The sequence below is a fragment of the Hesperophylax consimilis genome, chromosome 3 (genome assembly GCF_061612785.1).
Source record: "Hesperophylax consimilis isolate HC1 chromosome 3, BYU_Hcon_1.0, whole genome shotgun sequence".
Classification (NCBI taxonomy): domain Eukaryota; kingdom Metazoa; phylum Arthropoda; class Insecta; order Trichoptera; family Limnephilidae; genus Hesperophylax; species Hesperophylax consimilis.
The window spans coordinates 40864722-40886727 of NC_142838.1; the positions used below are offsets into that span (position 1 = coordinate 40864722).

Genomic DNA, 22006 nt, shown 5'->3' on the forward strand with positions numbered 1-22006 from the left:
GTGGTGGTAATAGGAGATTTTAAAATATTGTCAGGTCATTCGTAACCTGGAAATGTTTGTCTTTCTTTTAAAAAAATGGGTAAGCTGTATTTGAAATTTGAATATTGCCGCCACAGACGATTGTTTCGCTTATCCCCCGCCAGAGGCGCTGTTCTCGACTCTTATTTTATTTTATTCTTTAGATGGTGATGGTAATAAATTTCTAAGAGGACATGTAAAATTCTGCATTTTACTGTTTTGCCCAAAAATCTCTTTGAATAACTAATATAATATTCTTCTGCAAAATTACTAGATACTTGTTAGTTTTTTTGTTTGTGTTTATTAGATAATGTAAGTGTACAGCAGACATAGGGTTGACATTAAGAAAATTATAAAGTAATAAAATAACAAAGTATACATACCAACCATCCAATAACGGTGTAGAACAATTTGTTATTTCAAAAAATCTGCATAAGGGTAAATATTTTATATTTGTTTCTTGAAAGTTACAATATAAGTAAGTTATCGACCCTTATAATTTTTATTTAAATTACAATGACGCGAAACTCGCAATTTTCGATTCAATTCGCGATATTCTGGTATTTAAGAAAGGGTTCCATGATATTTCATTAAAATGAAAATTCATCACACCTTTAAAAGGTGATATAGATTTATTAATTATTATTAATATAGAGAAACAAAAAATAGGTTCAACAGTTACCTATTTAACCTAGCTTTGTTTAATCACTTTTCATGACTTTATATCACTTTTTGGAAGTGTGTTGAATTGTCATTTTGATGACATACCCGGTCAATGGTCTCAGGTAACTTTTTTGATGTTTTTTTTCACATGTCGTCACCGAACGACCCCTCACCCCGACCTTTACTGTCCAATACCTATTGATTTGTTATTGTTTTAACTCAAAAACATGTGACCGGACATAAAATTTTCTATTGCATTTTATACTCCAAATAATGCCAGGAATAACTGGTTAAAGTAAGGCAAGTACGTCCCTTAGCTCTTTGTGTGCTGCAGTGTGCTGGCACTAAATTATCGCGATGCGCCAGCTGATTTTATTTTCGTATTAATTTATTTGTTGTTTTTACAAATCGATGTTTAAGTTAATTGTACCGTCTTGCCAGATAATGCATTTATAAAAACTGTATACAATCTACCATAAGTAGTTTCCTCAAAACAGCCAGTTATATTCGGAGAAATGTGTTTTTGAAAATATCGTTAATACGTTGATTGAAAAGATACGTTGGCTCACAAAAGGTTAATACTCTGTTTTGGAGGATATGGTGAAATAGCCTACACATATTATTTTGCCCGCTAGTAGAGAAATCAGACCTTTAAACATTTAATATTCAATGTAATATTTGTTGTGAATTTGCGAAGAGAAATAAAATGTTGTAATTTTTTACTGTCTGAAGTTTGAGTGTACCACCCATAGGATATAGTATCACCAATACGCCAAAAATGTAACCTTCAAGTGGATGAGAGCTGGGACCCCCTTACAGTTTCCAGCGGGTAAACATGCAAACCAAGCATAAATAATGAAACCATGGTTCGCAGAAAATGTATAAATATGTCAAATATATTTTCTACGAACCTTGAGGGCAAACCCCTTTCGCTCGGAACCCGTTCCAATAATAACCGGCTACTCGCATAAAAAAATAATAGGAATATCGACCATCTCTAGTATACTTCAAATTTATCCAAATTTATCTATGCATTGTATGTCATTCACTGCCGTTCGCTGCGTTATATTTTATATGAAATTTAGTTGATTTTAGCAATTAATTAATAATTGTGATAAGAATATTAATCATGACGGAAGACGACAAAGTGTCTCCCGAATCGGAAGGCTCCCCAAAATCAGCTGCATTCAAAGGAAAAGAAAAAAGAGAAAGAAGTCGCCCGCTAACCAAGGTTTGTTTTGATTTGAAAAATATGTCAAACGTTATCAAGCTGCTTGTCCTGTTGTCAAATTACCTATTTTACATTAGCAATTTAACGCTGACAGCAATAAGATAAATATTAAATTAACGGTTTTAATAATTTCTTCCCCAGGTTTAAAATAGAATTTTTCAAAGCTATCGACTCATATATTCTTGATTTTTTTAAATTCTTACTTTTACATTACATCCACTACGAGACACATTTGGGAAAATTTTACCTACAACTAACATCATTAATACGCGTATTCTTTGGAACAACACTTTGATTCAACTAAATTATAATAAGAAACAACTATTTCAGCTGTCAAAGATGAAAAATAATTGAGCGCAGGTGTATCTAATTGGTAATCTGAAAACAATGCTTTCTGTGTGTGGGGATTTTAACCTCGGCACACTAAAGAGGTTTTAGGTCGTGGGAGCTCAGCATTTCAAAGGTTAAATCCGGTAAATATTCAGAAAATAGAGACACGGTCAATATGCACTTTTAATAGAAAAAACACTTTGTATCAGTTAGATAACAATGAGAAAAGTGATTTCAGTTTCCGGTAATGAAAAATAATGCATTTTAGTAGCTATTTTGTCAAAAAACGGATGATAATTTGATGAATTTTCTTCTTGCCATGTTTTGACATAATAATATTAAAATAGTTTTTTAGGCTAGTTTTTATAATTATACTTAAACTAATAAGAGAAGAAAAACTGACCTTAAAACTTGGACATCAATAACAATTGCCGCCAAGGGAATAATCGATTTTAATTTTAATGAAATAACTATTAAAATGCATTATTTTCCATTTCCGGAAACTGAAATACTTACTTCTCATTATTATCTAACTAATTCAAAGTGTTTTTAAAATAAAATGTTCATATTAAGCGTGTCCCCATTTTCTGTACATTTACCTCAAACCTAAATTAAGAGCCCAAGTACCTATGTTGTTAAATCGATTTTCAGGTTCTTAGCTTGGGTTTTTAAAAAAGAAACATTTTGCGGTAATTATGCTTAAAGGGGGTATTTCGCCATCCTCTTATAGCATGTCCATTGGATAATATATATTGTCAATTTACAATTTATTTATTTGTAGTGTCCGAGTTTACAATTGGGTACTCAAACCTATGAATAGTATACCAATACTATATATTGTATAAGTGAGCTGAGTTTTCTACCTTTTGTGAGTATTTAGCCGTTTATCTATTGATATGTGTTATCCTTTGGATAAGCTCTCAAGAGGGTGGTAAAATACCCCCTAAATGCTTCATCGAACCCAGAGTCAAGTTAGCCTCAGAAGATGTGCTTACTGTACAGGGCCCACAGATACTGCAGATAGTACACAACTGCTGACCCTGTACAGATCGCAAGTACCCCCAATGTTGAATTAGGCAGCCACCTCTGGTCTGGAGCTCCAAAATACTTGAAAAAACCTTTGACTGCAGAAACGGGACGTCCGTTTAATAGATTCCCCATATCTCAACAAACGTATTTCAATCTTTAGACCACAGGTGTCGGATAGGTATGCTGTCCTTGTTCTAACGGTATTACAGTGAAAGATACTCCGAGGAACTAGCGTCATTGATTCCTTCGAAACCAGTGTATAGTTGGTAAACACGCCAAACGCCATATATACACAGTTGGTCCGTTTGATAGATTCCCCAATCTTAACAAACGGACTGCAATCTTTAGAGCACAGGCGTCAGGTAGGTATGCTGTCCTTGTTCTATCGGTATTACAATGGAAGATGCTCTGAGGAACTAGCGTCATTGATCCCTTCGGCACCGGTGCGTAGTCGGGATACACGCCAAACGCGTGCCCAACATTTGTACACGGTTGACACTTGTCACATGAGAACGGGTCGCTTCTACGATTCGTTCTTAAGTTCAACAGCTCGGCTGTGGAACGAACTGCCGGCCTCTGTGTTTCCTCCCTCCTACAACATGGGACTCTTCAAGACCCATGTTCACTCCTTCCTCTCCACAAAAAGACCCTCCACACAGCATCCCCAAAGATGACATAGGCCCTGAGGGAAATTATTTTCTTCAGGGCCTCCTGTGTGGAGTTAATATAAAAAAAATAAAAAAATTGACATTTTGTCACATAAGAACGGGTCGCTTCTACGACTCGTTCTTGAGTTCAACATCTCGGCAGTGGAACGATTTGCCTGCCTCTGTTTCCTCACTCCTTCCTCCTCAAAAAGACCCTCCACATATAGCATAGTATTCCCAAAGATGACTCCTGTGAGGGAGTTAATGAAAGTGTGGTAGTCGTAATTAAAATTTTACCATGCTTTTATTTTCAATGTCAAATTCATTCGGTAACTACAATAATGTATCTTTCGTCCTTCATTACATTACAGATAGTATGCCGGAGATTGCCACCCAATATGAACGAAGAAGATTTCCTGGAGCAAGTGTCGCCCATTCCGGAACACGATTACTTTTACTTCTCCAAGCCTGACCCGTCCCTAACCCCCGATTTGTTTTCACGGGCCTACATCAACTTTGTCAATGTCGATGACATCTTCCTGTTCCGGGATAAATTTGATGATTACATTTTCTTGGATGAAAAAGGTAGGAAACATTACACATATTTATTTTCATTCGGTTAACTTTAGCCGCTTTTTTTAACCCCTAGACTCTTTTTGGGAGATATTTCTCCAACCTGACACGGACAAAAGCCACGCTATCACTTTTTGTACTGTGGTGAGATATATTTATTTATTTAAATACAAACGGCACGACATGTGCCATTAACATAAATATAAAAGTTTAGTTAAAAGTACAAGGTATAAAGTATACAGCATAAAGTTTAAAGTATAATATACGGTATAAAGTGTAAAGGTTAAATATAAAGTTGAGTATAAAGTATAATATACGGTATAAAGTGTAAAGGTTAAATATAAAGTTGAGTATAAAGTATAATATACGGTATAAAGTGTAAAGGTTAAATATAAAGTTGAGTATAAAGTATAATATACGGTATAAAGTGTAAAGGTTAAATATAAAGTTGAGTATAAAGTATAATATACGGTGTAAAGGTTAAATATAAAGTTGAGTAAAAGTATAATATACGGTATAAAGTGTAAAGGTTAAATATAAAGTTGAGTATAAAGTATAATATACGGTATAAAGTGTAAAGGTTAAATATAAAGTTGAGTATAAAGTATAATATACGGTATAAAGTGTAAAGGTTAAATATAAAGTTGAGTATAAAGTATAATATACGGTATAAAGTGTAAAGGTTAAATATAAAGTATAATATACGGTATAAAGTGTAAAGGTTAAATATAAAGTGCAAAGTATAAATTATAATTTACGGTGTAAAATGTAAGGTTAAACATAAAGTTAAGTTAATTATAAAGAATACATTATTAAAAAGAAGTACAAAAGGTAAGAAAAAAATAATTCTTAATAATGACTTAGAAGAATTATTTGTCAATTATGCCAAACATAAATGATTATCAATTATCAGAGTACCGATAATGTATGCTTTATTACTTATCTTTTGATTCTTGTATACGTAAAAAATATTTTTTTATGCATCATTTATATGATAACAGATTTTCTTCATCATTGATATCAAAGTATTCATTTCCTAATCTATGCAGGCGATATATTAAAGAATTTTGTTCTGCATCAGTCGCAGTATTGTTACAATAACATGGTTTAAACAGTTAGAAAGAGAGAATGTACCACTTTGTATTTGTATTTAAAAGTTTACCATAGACGATACTGAAAAATTAAAAATAATTCAATGAAACAACATTAATTTAGTATATGGAAAATATTTGTCAAGGTTTGCAAATTTTATAATAAATATTTTTATACATGGTGTAACAGCGCCGTTAGCAGTAAAAACCAACCATCACCAAGAAGAGATTGAAGAAAAAAACTTTCCAATTATAATAACATCATTAAATACAAACCAAAATAAAGACCAACTTAAGGTTAAACGCAACGCTCGTTGTATTCTACGTGTTCACAGATGGCGTTAATTAATTAATTTTGTTTAAATATGCTTTTGCAAGGTATTGCTTTACAATATTAAGACAAATCATTTGTTTGCGCCCGTATATACGCAATATGAATATGAATCAATAGTTTTGTTCGTTTAAAGACTTAATTCTTTCGAGAAAGGCATACAAATACAATATTGTACCGATGATTCAATCCAATATTGTATTTGTATGCCTTTCTCGAAAGAATTAAGTCTTTAAACGAACAAAACTATTGATTCATATTTATATTGCGTATATACAGGCGCAAACAAATGATTTGTCTTAGTATTGTAAAGCAATACCTTGCAAAAGCGTATTTAAACAAAATTAATTAATTAACGCCATCTGTGAACACGTAGAATACAACGAGCGTTGCGTTTAACCTTAAGGAAACAATACAAAATAAAATTAAAATATCTGCTCTGGGCATCGGAGTAAACAGCATGAAAAAAATAACTAACAACAGATTAATTATAACTTGCCCTAAAAAAGAAGATGCAACCAAACTGAAATTTGAAATAAACAAAATATCAAAAAAGACATTACGGCAGAAGAAATACAAAGAAAAAAACCATGTGTAATATTCAAAGGAATACAAACAAATTACACAAAAGAAGAATTTTTAACAGACTTAAGAGCGTTGTTTTCGCGGACGAAATTTCGACTCCCGCAAAAATAATTATTGTCCTGTGTCCCTCTCTAACGGAGCGTGGAGCGGGGGTGCGAAAGGGAGTACCTGGCTTTTAGTACGGCTGACGTTGCAAGCGATCAAAAAAAGTTAGATAATATGAGATTAAATAAAAAGGAAATTAAGTTCAATGCTTGAATATTTGCACGAAGTCGGTGAAATGTCCCTTTCGTTTAGTTCATTCCATTAGCAGACACAGTCATTCCATTAGTCCCACAGTCATCACAGATACGGAAATTGTACACTTGCTACTGTGGCAGCTGGCCACAGACGAAATTATAATAATAGTAATAATGGGTGTATAAGTTTATAAATTAGATAAGTACATAGAATTAACAGCAGTAAATAATATATGAACAGTAAGTAATATAATTGTAGAGAATAGAAATATACACTTACTTAAAATTTGTGTGAGTGCACCGGTAAAGGCCTTACCGTTACTTTTGACATAGGTAACCTTTTATTTTTTAATTTTTACATTACCTTTGAAATTTTTTGTGAATCACATTTTTTTTATTTTATCTGGAAGAATGTTATAAAGTCGTGTCGCTGTGTATATAATTCCGAACACGCACTGACTTTATCACTGAGATTTTGGTCGAGATTATTTTTAAGTGTTATGTAAGAAGAATATTATGTGAACAACAAAATTAAGTAATACAACTATAAATAAAAATAACCATAAAAATAGCAGCACAATAATAAAACAATAACAGCAAGAATAATAGCAACAAGCATATTTTATTAAAAATGTTCAATGAATCGGTATAATTATTTCCGTCCATTCTAGGCAGTGAGGAATACATTTATGGTAGTTAGTCCCAGATTTTTTATACTGAAAAAAATCCTATTTTATAATCTACACAATACATGTGCACAAGGTGAAAAATAAAAAAAGTCGGACAGGTAGTAGTTGTATAGTAAGAACAGACTCCAATATAAATAAGCAAATAAATAATTACATAAATATCAGAAAATTATCACACAATCAAAGAGGACCATCGTATGTGTATAAGAAATTGCATTTTCGAAGACACAAACTGTTCAAGCAAAATAATACAAGTTTCTTTAACATATCTTTAAAACATCACGGAATTAAAGTGGATATTAATCACAGGTAGATAATAATACAATTACAATTAGGACGTATTTCACTACCAATCTCTCAATAAGTTGTCAACAAGCTGTATAGTAGTGAAGTACCCTAATACCCCGTCAGATAGACTAATTATTACAAAATGTATACTGTGTAGAATCTAACAAAACTAACACTAATATCTAAACAAAACTATGACTTTAGCTGTTTCTCGGAATATGAACATCTTTTGCGAAGTGGCATCTTCCGATGATATCTTGGATCGACCAATTCTGGCAAAATACATTCCATATAAAATGTCTCCAGTGGCTTATCCATTTTATTCTGCCAGAACTGGTCGTCACGTTCAATTCTTTCAAACATCACTCCTAAAGGTGTACAAAATAATCTGCGAGTTACGTGAAGCTGCCCCTGAATTTGAAAGAAGTAATCGTGCGTTCTTTTCAAAAATAGATTGCCTTCACACAACTCGCAATACTTTATTTTTCCGGAAAGTATTGCCTCGATAGGCGTTAAACTTGCTGCAGTAAATGGACATTTAATTCTAAAACACAAATAACATTTTATAAAAATCAATAACGTAAGTACCCTAATTCATAACCTAATTATCATTGTTAAAAATGCTCAAATAATGATTACTTACCCATGTTGAATGAAATAAATTATTTGGGGATGCTTCGGTTAAAAACTGTGGAGTTTAAAAATAATATTATTCGTAAACAAAGTAAAAAATTCGTCAATTATATGTCCGCGCGGGCTGACTGCGAATGTCACATATACATACACTAGCAATAATAATAAAAATGAAGGACGATTGACGTAGGTATGTATGCATGTATTTGTTAGGCGGGCGATCTCTCCCGAGCCCCTGCCCCCCGGCCCCCCCTACCTACCCTAGCCAGCCCGACTCAAGAAAGTGCGAATGAGACAATAACAAAAAAGCTAGTTAAATAAATGTTGAATTTGTGGCCACCAAATTCGGCTTTTGAAGCAAATAAAACTTTTTTCAGTGAAGATTCAAATTTTATTGTATAGTTCATTATATGCCTGAGACAGGATATGTGAGATTTTTTCAAAAATATCTTTCATTTGGTCACAAAAAATTGCCAAAGATGCCTCGTAAAATCATGTAAAATCGTCATCTTCTGGGGCCTATATTCTATAATTTAAGGCAAAAATCGAAAATCTGATCCATATCCGTACTTTATACATACCATGTCTTTTAACTAAAAAAAAAAAAAAAACAGTTTACTCTAGTATTTTAGCCGTAAATCCAAATTTAAATTTTGTATGAAATAGGCACCGCAGCCGTTCCTCTTAAGACTCCAAAATGATGACATTAAAATAATGACAGATCAAAATCCTGATATATTTCAGGTGAAAGCTATCACCGACAACAAAAGAAATAAATCCCACAATATAATTGTCGAAACAAATGGAAACATGAGAGATTACCTTATAAGGAAAAAACGTGTCAACTTAGGATTCTTGAGGATATATGTTGAAGACTGCTACCCTTTAACACAATGCGACCATTGTCTAAGATTTGGCCATACTGCACATAAATGCCTAGATAAAATAAAGGATCCAAGATGTATGCACTGCGCCGGAGACCACCAATACCGGGAATGTAAATCTCTGGACTGCCCCCCCAAATGTGCCAACTACTGGGATTCTAATCAAAAGAAACAAAAAAATTTCCCTACCAAATAGTATAGCATGTAAGTTTAGAAATTATATGTTAACACGGCATAATACCCCAAAAACAAATAACAAAAATACTTTTGGCCGTGAAAATCTTAAATAATATATGTTAAAAGTTGCCAAACAAATAATCGATTACAATGCAGAATAAATTAACTATTTTAATTAAAATCAATAATTTAAATATTCAGCCTGGGGTGGGGGGGTCGATATAGTGATTACGTCAGCACTGCTCAGCAGTAGTTATTTTTTTTTTACACATTGGCAACCCACACATTTTCTATGTTTGAAAACCGAATACATATTCAGGGATTCCCACAAATAATTAATACGTTTAGGTACTCGCTTAGTTTGTTTAAATGAATATTATGTGCATTAAAGTCCTCTATCCTAAGTCTATTTTATAAGTGCTGCTTATGAATCAATAAAAAAAAAACAGAATACATTAACAGAAAAATGCATATAGGTACCAATTTTTACGTAAGCATGGGAGGGGGGGGGGGGGGTAAGAGCTTTGCTTACTTTTGGTGACAAGGGGGAAGAGGGGGTAAATAATTGTAATAAATCTGCTTACGTAATACTTGAATGGCCCCATAGTGTTAAACAAGACATTTACAAATCATGAGTCACTGCCGATTGCTTATCAGCGGCGGCACTCTTATTTTAAATATATTCAGACGACAATAAACAAAAATAATAATAGAGGTGTTGCAGTACTCATTCTGACGAAATTCATTATTGTTAATATTTTAGATTACCCAATATTTCTTACAAACTGCATTTAAATTGAAATAAATATAAAAATGACAAAGAATTGGGATGTTTTGCATGTTTATTTAAGAAATTGTTGGGAGCGTATAGATATTTTAATGATTAGCGAAACAAATATACAAGCTGACCAAATTAATATGTATGAGATTCCGGGCTATTCAAATTACAACTATTGTCGTAATAATAAATCAGGTGGGGGCATATCGCTATATATAAGAAACAGTATGGTATTTAAACAATCACCACTAGAATCAAATTATTTTGAAAATGTTTTTGGTGTAATTACTCTTCCAAATAAACAAAGTTTGAGTATATTAGCGATATATCGACCACCGAATCTTAACAAACTATCTTTTATTGGGGAAATTGAATCTATTCTGACGGATTTCATAGGCCTTCGAGACAATGTTTTGTTCTTTGGGGAAACTAATATAAACTTGATGAATTTTCATGATCCTGTAGTAAACTCATGAAAATATTCTTGCAAGCAATTATTTGATCAAATGCATAGACGGTGTGACGCGGGAAGCAATTGTTAGCGGGCGCATAACACAATCACGCATAGATCATATATACGTTAGGTACAGTAACGGGCTTAAACAAGTGGACTCGCTATCAGCGTGTGTATGCGAGATTTCCATAGCAGATCACTATATGACAGCCGTTAATATTAAATATGATGTGCAAAAAGAACCATTAAAAAACATGAAAAAGATAACAATTTTGTCCCAAAAAACATATTGATAATCACATCCGAGAAATACACTGGAATTCTTTACTTAATGAACAAGAAAGTACCTTTTTGTATCATCAAATTAAAAATAATTTCATTAATTTATATCAAAAAAGCACTGTGTCATTTTTTGAAAAACCAACCAAAAGACCACATGCAATCAAAAAATGGATAACTACAGATATTTTAGAGTTAATAAAAAGAAGGGATTTATTGTTCGAAGATGGAAAAATTCTCCTTGTAATAAAACTTATGAAAATGAATACAGGTACAATTAAATAATGTTAACAAATTAATTACTAAAAGAAAAAAATGTTATTTTAAAGATAAATTCAAACATAGTTTCAATAATACTAAGCAAACATGGGATGAAATAAATAAAATGTTGGGAAGAAAAACTAAAAGTAATTGTGATGAAGTCATCTCACGATATGTGTTAAAGGAACAGACGGTGGAAAGTGTAACAAACCAATATGTAAATTATTTCTCAGATAGTATAAGCCAAATGTTACACAGATGTGATTTTAAGGCATCCAATGTTAATCAAATAGAATTACCTCACAGTATGTATTTACCAAAGGCAACTCTCACTGAGATAAAAAATATTGTTAAGAAAATGAAAAATTCATAATCCTTGGGAATGGACAACATAAGAATGTACGACATAAAAAGACATATAGATATTTTAGGACCCATTATAACGCACTTAGTTAATAGACTTATTATAGAAGCTGAATTGCCAAATGATCTTAAATGTGCTATTATTAGACCTATATACAAAGGAGGAAAGCACTCAGAAATAGGAAACTATCGACCTATCAGTATCTTGCCTGCACTTGAAAAAATTTTTGAAAAATATATTTCCTTAAAATTAAATAAATACTTAGAAAAATTTGGCATTATAGACCAAAAACAATATGGCTTTCAAAAGAAAAAAAAGCACAGAGAATTTATTACAGGATTTTTCAAATTATATTAATAATGAATTAAACCATAAAAGACATGTTTTAGTACTATTTATAGATAACTCCAAAGCGTTTGATACAATTGACCCACAGAAATTATTAAAAATCTTAGAAGCAATTGGAATTAGAGGTAACCTACTTAATTTGTTTAAAAATTATTTATTTAATAGACATATCTGTGTAAAAATATTATAAAAAATGAGTGGGAGAAAAAAATCTGTGCTGGAGTCCCGCAGGGGTCGATTTTGGGTCCAACCCTTTATATTATATTTGTATCAATAATGAAAAAAAATATTTAAATATGTAAGACACTTTGTATATGCTGACGACACTGCTCTTGTCATATCTGATGAACTATCCATTGCGATTAAATGATGAATTATCCATTGCGATTAAATATATGCAACATGACTTTACGTCCCTGATAAAATGGTCACATGACGCAGGTCTAATCATTAATACCAAGAAAACTAAATTGATGCACATACGGTCTCCACATGCTTCATTTCAGATCATGCCTAAAATAATTTCACATAACTTTATATGTATTCATCAAAACATTTTACAGCCCTGTATGTGTGAAAGTACTGAACTGGTAAATAAATACGTTTATTTGGGGGTGACTGTTGATTGTCATTTCAAATGGGATACACAAATAAACAAAACTTGCAAGCGGCTGAGAGCGATAGTGGGTAGGATATACAAACTGAAATGTTTCGTTCCGGTGAATATTTTAAAAATTATTTACCTATCACTCGCAGAATCAACTTTACGGTATGGTTTAACTACTTGGGGTCACTCTTGTAAAACTAATTTAAACTACCTGTAATCAGTACAAAATTCTATGGTTAAGTTATTAGCTCAAAAACATATTTTTTCACAGAGACGAAACATATCATTGTTGTATCGGAATTTAACAATATTACCGGTGCAGGCCTTATTATGGTACAAAATATTGATTCAACATATATCTGAGTCTGATTATAAAAGGAAAGTGGAACATGAATGTAATACAAGGTTTATAAAGAATGAAGGAATGCTTGTTCCAAAATATAATAATAAATACGGACGGCGAACCCTAGAATTTAACTTGCCAAAAATGCTTAACATGTTACCCATTAATATAAAAAATTGCGATTCTACAAATAGATTGAGATATATGCTGAAACAATGGTAACTAAATAGAGATAGTTTATATTAATTTAGGTGTGTTAATTGTATAGTTATAGTAATAATATTATGTGTGTATGTATGTAATTGATCATTAACATCCTGTTGACAAACTGCTTTATTGCAGTTTAACGGGATTGTAGCTTGAAAACCAATAAAAAAATATCCATACTAGTTGAAAATATCTCCCGAGTAAAAATAAATCCCGCCGACGGGAATGGAACCCGCACCTTCTGATGTCCGGTCAGGTGCTATGTACTACTGAGCTACATCGGCTTATTCCCAACCCGCCAAATAATTCAATATACTTCAATCGACAATTACTTCTTAATATATTTTCACCTGTAAACAACCAAATTAATTTTTGTAGGAAAAGCTTTGTTAGTGCCGATTTTCCCACTAGATGGCGTAGAGATATATTATATCTACACTTGTTGGTGAAATATTTTGACTTGTCAAATATTATTATTTTTTAATGATAAACTAATTATTATAAGCATATATTATGCTTATAATAATTTGTTATCCTTTGTGCTATGCATAAAAACCTTGTCTTATAAACATTAATTTATCATTAAAAAATAACAAGAATACATATTTTTGGCTGTGAAAATCTCAATTCATACCCAATTATTTAGGGTGTATGAATAATATGAGAGAATCGTGTTCCTGATTATTGTCTAAGGATATAGCAGACTTGTGGGAAAATAATAATCCATTCACATTGCGCCTTGGAGACGGTTCAGACAGTTCGCGCAACACATAATCCCATCTAGGAAATAAATTCGTCAAAAAGCAAATTAAAGTATATGAAATCATTTGTGTATATAATAATATACCGTAAACCGTTCCTACTTTGCACCAATTTTGGCTCCACTTTCATAAATTTTATTGTAAATTGAGAAAGACATATTGTACATCTCTTCTATTGGTTTGACCGATCAGAAGCACATTTAAGCTTTAGCAAGACAGGAATTTTTTTAAAGTTTAATGGTTTGTTTTGATTTTTTAAAACTTTTTTTTTGGAGCAAAGTAGTTCCTTTGATAAGGGTAACTTTGCTCCACCTTGTTTTTCCTTAAGTTTTACGTTTATTTATGCTATGGAGCAATAAAATACGTTACTTTTTTTACTTTGCGCTATCGGAAAATGACCCAGGATTAAGAAAAATGCAACTATAAATGAAAATCACATATATTTTTGAGAGATTCATCAACATAACTTTGGTTCATAGTAAAAAAATGCTTGGTTAAATTTAAAAATAACTTTCAATGTAATTTTCAACAAAGCAAGACATGGTCCTTTGGTAATCAAGTAGAAAACGCAATAAAATTTCCAAAAAATAACATTTAACATTGCAAATTTATGAGTTAAACCCCCCATAAGTGGTTTAACTCGGGTACAGAGTAAAACTCGCGTCTTCCCATTATTTTTGGTGGATTTATGCATCCCAGGATGTCGCTCCATTTATATATAATTTCGTCTTTAGCTTTTGGCCACTTCCAATTTGTTAATGAACGGGCCATTGCCGAAATAGTGGGCCCATTCCCATCGAATTTTGTTATTACCCCTGGAAACATTTCTCCTTCGTATAAAAACATGACATACCTACCGGCCCACCTCTCTCACTAACGGTTGCAAATCTAGTTGATTTTGGCCTTCGAAAGCATTAGGTGGTTCATTTTCCAAATCAGAAAGTCCTTCAGACGAATCTCTCAATGACATTCTATCACTAGCCTCACTACAGTTATGATTGCTACGAGTTTTTCTGGAACTCGTGCTGGGCATGATGTTTACCATTTCCTCAGTCGTTTCCGATAAAATCTGTTGCACAATATTTTCTTCTGGTTCTGTTAGTAATTGCTCTGCAACGCTCATTCCTGGCACTAACTTTAGCTTTTTACGTCCTTTCTGTGCCGTTAGTCCATTCGACTCTTTTGTTTTGAAGGTTCTCTAAGAAAGAACTGTTTATGGCCTCTTTATCTATAGGACCAGTACAGGGAAGTCGATCTAAGAGAGGTTGCATATTTAGGGGATAAATTCCTCCATTGGGGTACATTGCTCCAGGAGCATTGTATCCCCAAAAGTATGTGCAAAGAATACCCAATCTCGAAAATATCCTATTATTCCAAAAATATCACACCAAATTAAAAAATATTTTGTCCACAATTAGTTAATGAAATTCCTTATAAAATGAGATAACACTCATCTCTATTCGTCCAAAAAATTCTCAGATGCAAATGGATTTTGACGGAGAACGTAAACCACAGCAAGCTCACACTCAAAGGTCATGACAGAGAATGTCAAAAAAAGTTCGACTTCCGGCAATCTGTCATATTAGTGTTGCCAAAGGAAGAATAGTATTTACCGATTTCACTTTTTAAATGACTAAAATACGCGAGTGCTTCCATCTAGAAAAAGTCAAATCTTTTTATTTTACTGGAGCACAGTTACCTCGCAGGAGCAAAGTAGGAACGTTTTACGGTATTGGGACATTACCAGGTGGTGTTCAATTATTGCTGGGTAACGATGTAGCGAGGTTAAAAAAATTGATGCAGGGTGTAGAGATGTCGACTGGAGTGTAGCAAGCTAGACTTGAATTTGCCTACGGCCTAGTGTTGCCACAATTAATTAAAAGTTACCCAAAACTTATTTTAATAATTTTTTATTTTTAGGAAATGAATTTCCCGCCATTGTGGAGTATGCTCCATTCCAAAGATTGCCAAAGAAGCGTCGCAAGAAGGATCCCAAGTCTGGAACTATGGAGACCGACTCTACTTATTTGGAATTCCTGGAAAGCTTGAAGGAAACTGACAGTGACTCCAGGGAACCAAAGATGGAGTATTCATACCAACCGACTGAAGGTTTGTCCAAACTGCTTATACTTTCCTCTTGGCAATCATCTATTCTATTGGCAAGGTAATAATGTATCTTATCTTCTTGATCGCCGATGCTAAATTTTCGCCGTGCGCCAGCTGATGATTCTATTTTCGTAATAAATTGCTTGTTATTTGCAAAATTATATTTTTGTAAAATGTACCATCTTACCAGATAGTGTGTTGTTATATTGGGATGTTGATATAGAATTGCTACAATAATATGGTAGATACTGTCTTGTAACTGACCTGCTTGGATTATGAAAAGATATTACATATAATAAATCAGGGGTATCAAACATTGAATTAATGATTTTATACAAACAGGTTAAATCGGAAATGATTCTACGATCAAATAATTTTATTAAATTTAATGAACAAAGTACGTTATCGTAATTTAGGCATTCTCTAGGAATGCCCATTTTAAAATTTACATATTTTAAAAATTTATTTTGGATTCTTTCAATCGCATGTGAATGAACCTCATAATTTGACCAAACCATGAAATGTTATTCTATATGACTCCTTACTAGTGACATATATAATGTTTTTACAGTATTGACATTGTTGAAATCACTAGATAGGGGCCGTTCAAGTATTACGTAAGCAGATTTATTACAATTATTTACCCCCTCTTCCCCCTTGTCACCAAAACTAAGCAAAGCTCTTACCCCCCCCCCCCTCCCATGCTTACGTAAAAATTGGTACCTATGTGCATTTTTCTGTTAATGTATTCTGTTTTTTAAGCGAGTACCTAAACGTATTAATTATTTGTGGGAATCCCCGAATATATATTCGGTTTTCAAACATAGACAATGTGTGGGTTGCCAATGTGTAAAAAAAAAATAACTACTGCTGAGCAGTGCTGACGTGATCACTATCTCGACCCCCCCATGTCATCAAAAATAAGCAAAGCAAAGACCCCTCTGCCCCCCTATAGTGCTTACATAATACTTGAACGGCCCCATACCCTTAAAATAAATCCCAACATTTTCAAAGCTTTATTGGTTATTATTTTTATATGCTTGATAAAGTTGAGTTTCGTGTCAAACCAAATGTCATTAATTTCCTTAATTTAATTAGTTATTCAGAGAAATGATTTTTTAATAGTATTTTTAATGATACGCTGGCAAACAAGAGGTTAAAATTATTCTAGCTTGTCGTTTCGTCACTTGAAATATGTTTATTTTATCTGTGACAAAGAGCATCGCAAAATCCTTGTCAAATGTCATGATTCCGATTTTCGAAGGTCCATTGTGCTGTAATTATTTACAGGAAAGCCTCTTAACACATTGTAGTCGGGCGCTTCAAACAATAGACTCTAGCCTATAGCGGGTGTTTTTCGCGATTAGCGCATTAATATATTGCTTTCCTAAAATTGACACAATTTCTAAACCAAATAATATTTTCAATTGAAATTTTCAAAGAAATGATATATGACATTTGATCATCAAAAATAAATTATAATTGCTTTGATTACATCATAATTTCACCACATTTCAAAGCTGAATATAAAAACCTGATATTAATTCAGTAAATAGCATTCAATATTCAATATTTGAAAATTCCAGTAAAAGATAACATGTTTATTCATATCATATAGTTATATAATAAATAATAATATATATTTGCCATGCCTGCAATTTTACAATCGCTGGATGTGTGAAATCTGATCGCGTAAATTGAACAGTGTCGCCTAAGGTCGAAGGCGCACACTCAATAACTTATATGTTTGATTGCATCTTGTCAAAAAAGAGTCTTTTGCGGTTGCCTCGCCTAATTGAAGAGCCCATTCCACTTATGAATTATAGTATTTCACGCTGATAACAAACCCGTATAATGCCGTTTCCCGCCAAAAACCGACAGTCGACAAAAACGGCATTTGCCGTGTCCCGCAGTTGACCGACAGTCCGCGAAAAACGGCAAAGGCCGTGTCCCGACGACAATGTGTTAAGACTCATTTTTATTATAAAGAATGCTTATTTAGCTGGAAAATATAATATAATAGAAGATTATAATAAAGTAATAGTTATTGGGAAATAGTGCCAGTTGGCGTTTTTACTGGCAATTGGTATTTTACCCCTGGCACACTAAGAAGTGCCAGGTCGCGGTAGGATGCCATGCCTAGGGTTAAATAAAAGGGTAACCGGACAACAGTTTCATGGAACCAATGAAAGAACAAGAAAAAACAGAAGGCCTTCAGTGCGTTTATACTCTAATGGAATTTATTGTGGTTTTGCAGAGAAAAAAGAAACAACCACCCCTCTTTTGGAGTTTCTGGCTGCCAGGAGGAGAGATGAGAGAAGGAGGAGGGAAGATAGGCAGAGGCGTAGACCAAGAAACCGAAAGGTAATACATTACATATAACTATTCCTTTTTGTGTCCTAATTAAAAATACTAATTTAGATTGTTGGTGTGTAGGTAAGTTTGTAACGACTTGTCGTGTATCAGACAAACGACAAAGTATGTACCAAAATTATTTTATGAATTAATAACTCTTTATTTGAAATGTATATTTTATTTTGTTCAAATGCTTGAAAGATGCATAATTAAATAATTGAATTGAAATTAATGCATAATTGAATTAATAGAGTAAATATACATTACTGAGACAATGCGCTTTGTTCCATTGAACTGGTCTGCTGGACATACTTAAGTAGCTCATTCATATCGTCGCCGTAGATGTCAAGGGAACCAAGCCACAAAATCATTAAGCTGAAAAAGTGGCTCACAAAGCTTTTTGGTGATAAAATAGTATTTTTTTTTTTTTAAATATGTATAGAATAGTGAAAATTTAAACATGGATGCTTTGTGATGTTATCATTTTATTATTATGATTGAATAACTTTAAAAAATAGGATTTTTAGAAATGATGTGTGTTATATCTCTTGACCACTGAATATTGTATTGAACAGATGTTCAAGGATGGCACACTTGTGTGGTAGTCAAATGAATATATTGTTTGTGTGTTTTCAGGAAGACGAGATTCCAGAAGAAGATGAGAAGATCAAAAAAATTATACCTCGCGATATTGAAAAGGAGAAACCACTTTCCAGGAAAAAAGATGATGTTCCCGTTTCAACCAAAAGCGAAAGTTCTGTCGAGCCCAGGGAGTCGAAATACGTTAAACCGGGAAGTAAGGGTTACAGGGAAGTGCGGAAGCCAGAGGAGCAGCGCAAAAAGCCGGACTATGAAAAGAAAGATTATTCTAAAGGAAAAGATGTGGAATATTCCGGTGCTGATGAAAAGGGGAGCCGCAGAGAGAGGAAAGATCGCCAGCGAGAGCAGCCCAGAGATAAAATCAAAGAAGTGAAGAAATATAGTGACAGTCGCAGAGACAAGCTGAAACTAAATGAAAGGAAACCTGAAAAACTGCCCTCTTTCAGGAAAATGGAGGAAGTTGAGCAAGATGATTTGATCACTTCCCCAGAGTCAAAAGCAACTCCCAAAAGCTCTGTCACCACATCCACACACGAGATTGCTTCGGAGAAACCTAAAATAACTGCCAAAGCTTCCCTTATCAGCAGTAATATCAAGCCCTTCACTCAGCTACCCCAGTATAAAGCCGAAGATTTGAGTAAAGTTATTGAGGAATTGGATAAAACTGTTAACAAAATGAAAATAGAAGGAAACAATCCGGATTCCACAATATCTACAGAAGACCTCGGTCCGGTTGCTGAAGTAATTACCACTGAATTGAAAAAAGAAAAGGTTTCTGCCCTCGTTATAACCAAGCCCAAAGAAGAGACTACAATAATTAAAGAAACCACAAAATCTACTAAGAAAATAGAGACTTTCAAAAGTTTGGATGAATCAGTTGTGGATAACCTGTCTCCAGAAAATGAAGCAAATGATCCGATGGTGCGTCGCAGCAGCTTGGAGTCCAGTGAGAAGAAATCCCCCTCGGACGAAGCTGCTCCTCTCCGGAGACACAAGTCACTGGATGATAAGTCTCAGGATACCAATGATGAAGATACCAACCCATCTTCCCACAGGCATAAAACCAGCGAGACCAGGCCTGAGCGCAGGATAAGAAACAAGGTAACTAATTATGATAATACATGCTCATATTTTTTTTGATTGACAAAAATTGTTAATTTTTTTTATTTAATATCCAGTTATGCACTTGCCTCTACTGTTTTTACAAAACAATCAATTTTAATTTAAATAACTTTAGTAGATATGATGAATGGCGAGACTTGGTTGTTGCATACATTTTTTATTTTGTTGGTGCATATTAATTATTTTGGAGTAACTCAGTTACCCCACATGGTTATGGGAGGGTTAAAATCAACTTCCTTTATAGTCTTCTTAAATGAATTATTGTTTTCATTTTAGTATATCTTTATTTACTAGGATTGTTTTCATTTTACTAAATTTGTTTATAATTGCTAGGACCGCCCCAGCATTGCAATTTACCAGCCCGGGATGGGCAGGATCGGCAAATCCCGACTGGACAGAGATAAAGACGTTCCGGCGGGCACATACAAGTCTATCGACCCTAATATTGATAAACTACCGGAAGAAGAAGACTAACTTTTATCATATTATATGAATCCACCATGTAGGTCCTAGAGGTTTTCTACATACATAGGGTAGAGGTGGCACCCTCCAACACTTCTTTTAAGAGACAAACTTTATCCAGTGAAATCTTAAAGTAATTAACATAGTACACTTCTTAATCCTGGAAATTGTCAAAATATGTGCACTCTTTAAAATAAATTCAGAATATTACATTTTTTAAATAAATAATCAATAATATCGGGGGTGCCCCCACAACGGGGCACCTTCGATACCCCCAAGTCGACGTGTTGGCTAATTCATTCAAAAAGTATTGTGAAAACTTTGTGTGATATTATGTTAATTCATGCTAAGCATTAGAATGTTTCATAAAAAAATTATTCATAAAGTTTGCTTCTTGTACCTTTGTCAGAACCTAAATATCCTCTGTTTCCAGAGTCATTTGTTTGGAGATTGAGTGTTTTGGAATAACTTTTTAAGCGAGTTAATAATAACTCGTCATTCTCTTGTTATATTTCCTTGCTGCTTAAGAATTTGTTCCTTTTTTGACAATATGTCTTGAAAGCAGATGAATGTCTCTTACGGATTTAAGTATTACGAATAGACATATGCAATTAAAAATACATATTCATGTTTTGAAGTCAAACCGAGTTTTTAAAGTCACTTGCCTTGATTTTTGTCATGTAAACTGTAATTACTACTTTACACAAAACTAAAAAAAACATCTAATTAGTCAAAAGTTAGTTATTTTCACTTCACTTTTTTTCATTTAATACAAAAATAAATATTTAAAAATTTGCAAACCTTGACAAATATTTTCCAAATGCTAATGTTATTTCATGGAATTATTTAAAATTTTTCAGGAGCGTTTACGATAACTTTTTGAATGCAAACTGAAAGGGCGGTATTCTCTATTTCTAACACTGTTTAAATCATAATTCTGGTGGTAATAAAAAATCAGATTTTGTCAGGCTGGGATTATATTTCCCAAAAAGACTACACAGTTGTCTGTGATCTCTGAAGAATATCTCCCAAAATTGCCCAAGTGGTCAAATATAAAACCTAAGACTAACCGACATGCCGTCGAAGCTGCCCCTCCTCTACATTTTGCAGGTGCCCCAATTACGATTTCACACAAAATATCAATATTAATTTAAAGAAAACATGTAATATAGGTACATAATGATGTTGAACATTTTTGTATGAATGAACTTGTACTAAATATTATTATTGAAATATATTTTTTATGTTCCAAAATACTTTTTTAAATCATGTCGCTTTTCAGACTGACCTCAACAATTAACCTTTGATGTGCTTGAAACTTGTGTTACAATGAGGGGTCACTGAGATACCCCACTATAAGACTTGTTTATAGGATTTGTGGAAATATGAAAAATATAATAAACTCTCTGTTTAAGCTGATACACGAAGAATTGTAATTTCAGAGATTTCAGTTACCCCTGTTGGCAACGGGAAGGTTAGAATACATTTTGATTTATGAACAATGAAAAATAAATATTCTCATATTTTTATTTCTTTATTAAATAGGTACTT

General features: G+C 33.1%; 1 protein-coding gene across 1 annotated transcript; it reads left to right on the top strand.

The window, feature by feature from the left end:
* The first annotated feature begins 1729 nt into the window (after positions 1-1729).
* On the top strand, positions 1730-21154 carry LOC149425503 (uncharacterized). Its single transcript, XM_089651147.1, has 6 exons — positions 1730-1912; positions 4290-4503; positions 15731-15919; positions 18174-18280; positions 18908-19972; positions 20327-21154. The coding sequence occupies exons 1-6, from the start codon at positions 1811-1813 to the stop codon at positions 20465-20467; spliced, it is 1818 nt and encodes a 605-aa protein (XP_089507273.1). The 5' UTR covers positions 1730-1810; the 3' UTR covers positions 20468-21154.
* Positions 21155-22006: the final 852 nt, after the last annotated feature.

Excerpts from the sequence above, each read along its gene's own strand:
- LOC149425503 (XM_089651147.1), top strand. The coding sequence starts at position 1,811 with ATGACGGAAGACGACAAAGTGTCTCCCGAATCGGAAGGCTCCCCAAAA. Across the intron at positions 4,504-15,730 it reads CATTTTCTTGGATGAAAAAG|GAAATGAATTTCCCGCCATT; the intron begins GTAGGAAACATT and ends TTTTATTTTTAG. Across the intron at positions 15,920-18,173 it reads TTCATACCAACCGACTGAAG|AGAAAAAAGAAACAACCACC; the intron begins GTTTGTCCAAAC and ends GTGGTTTTGCAG.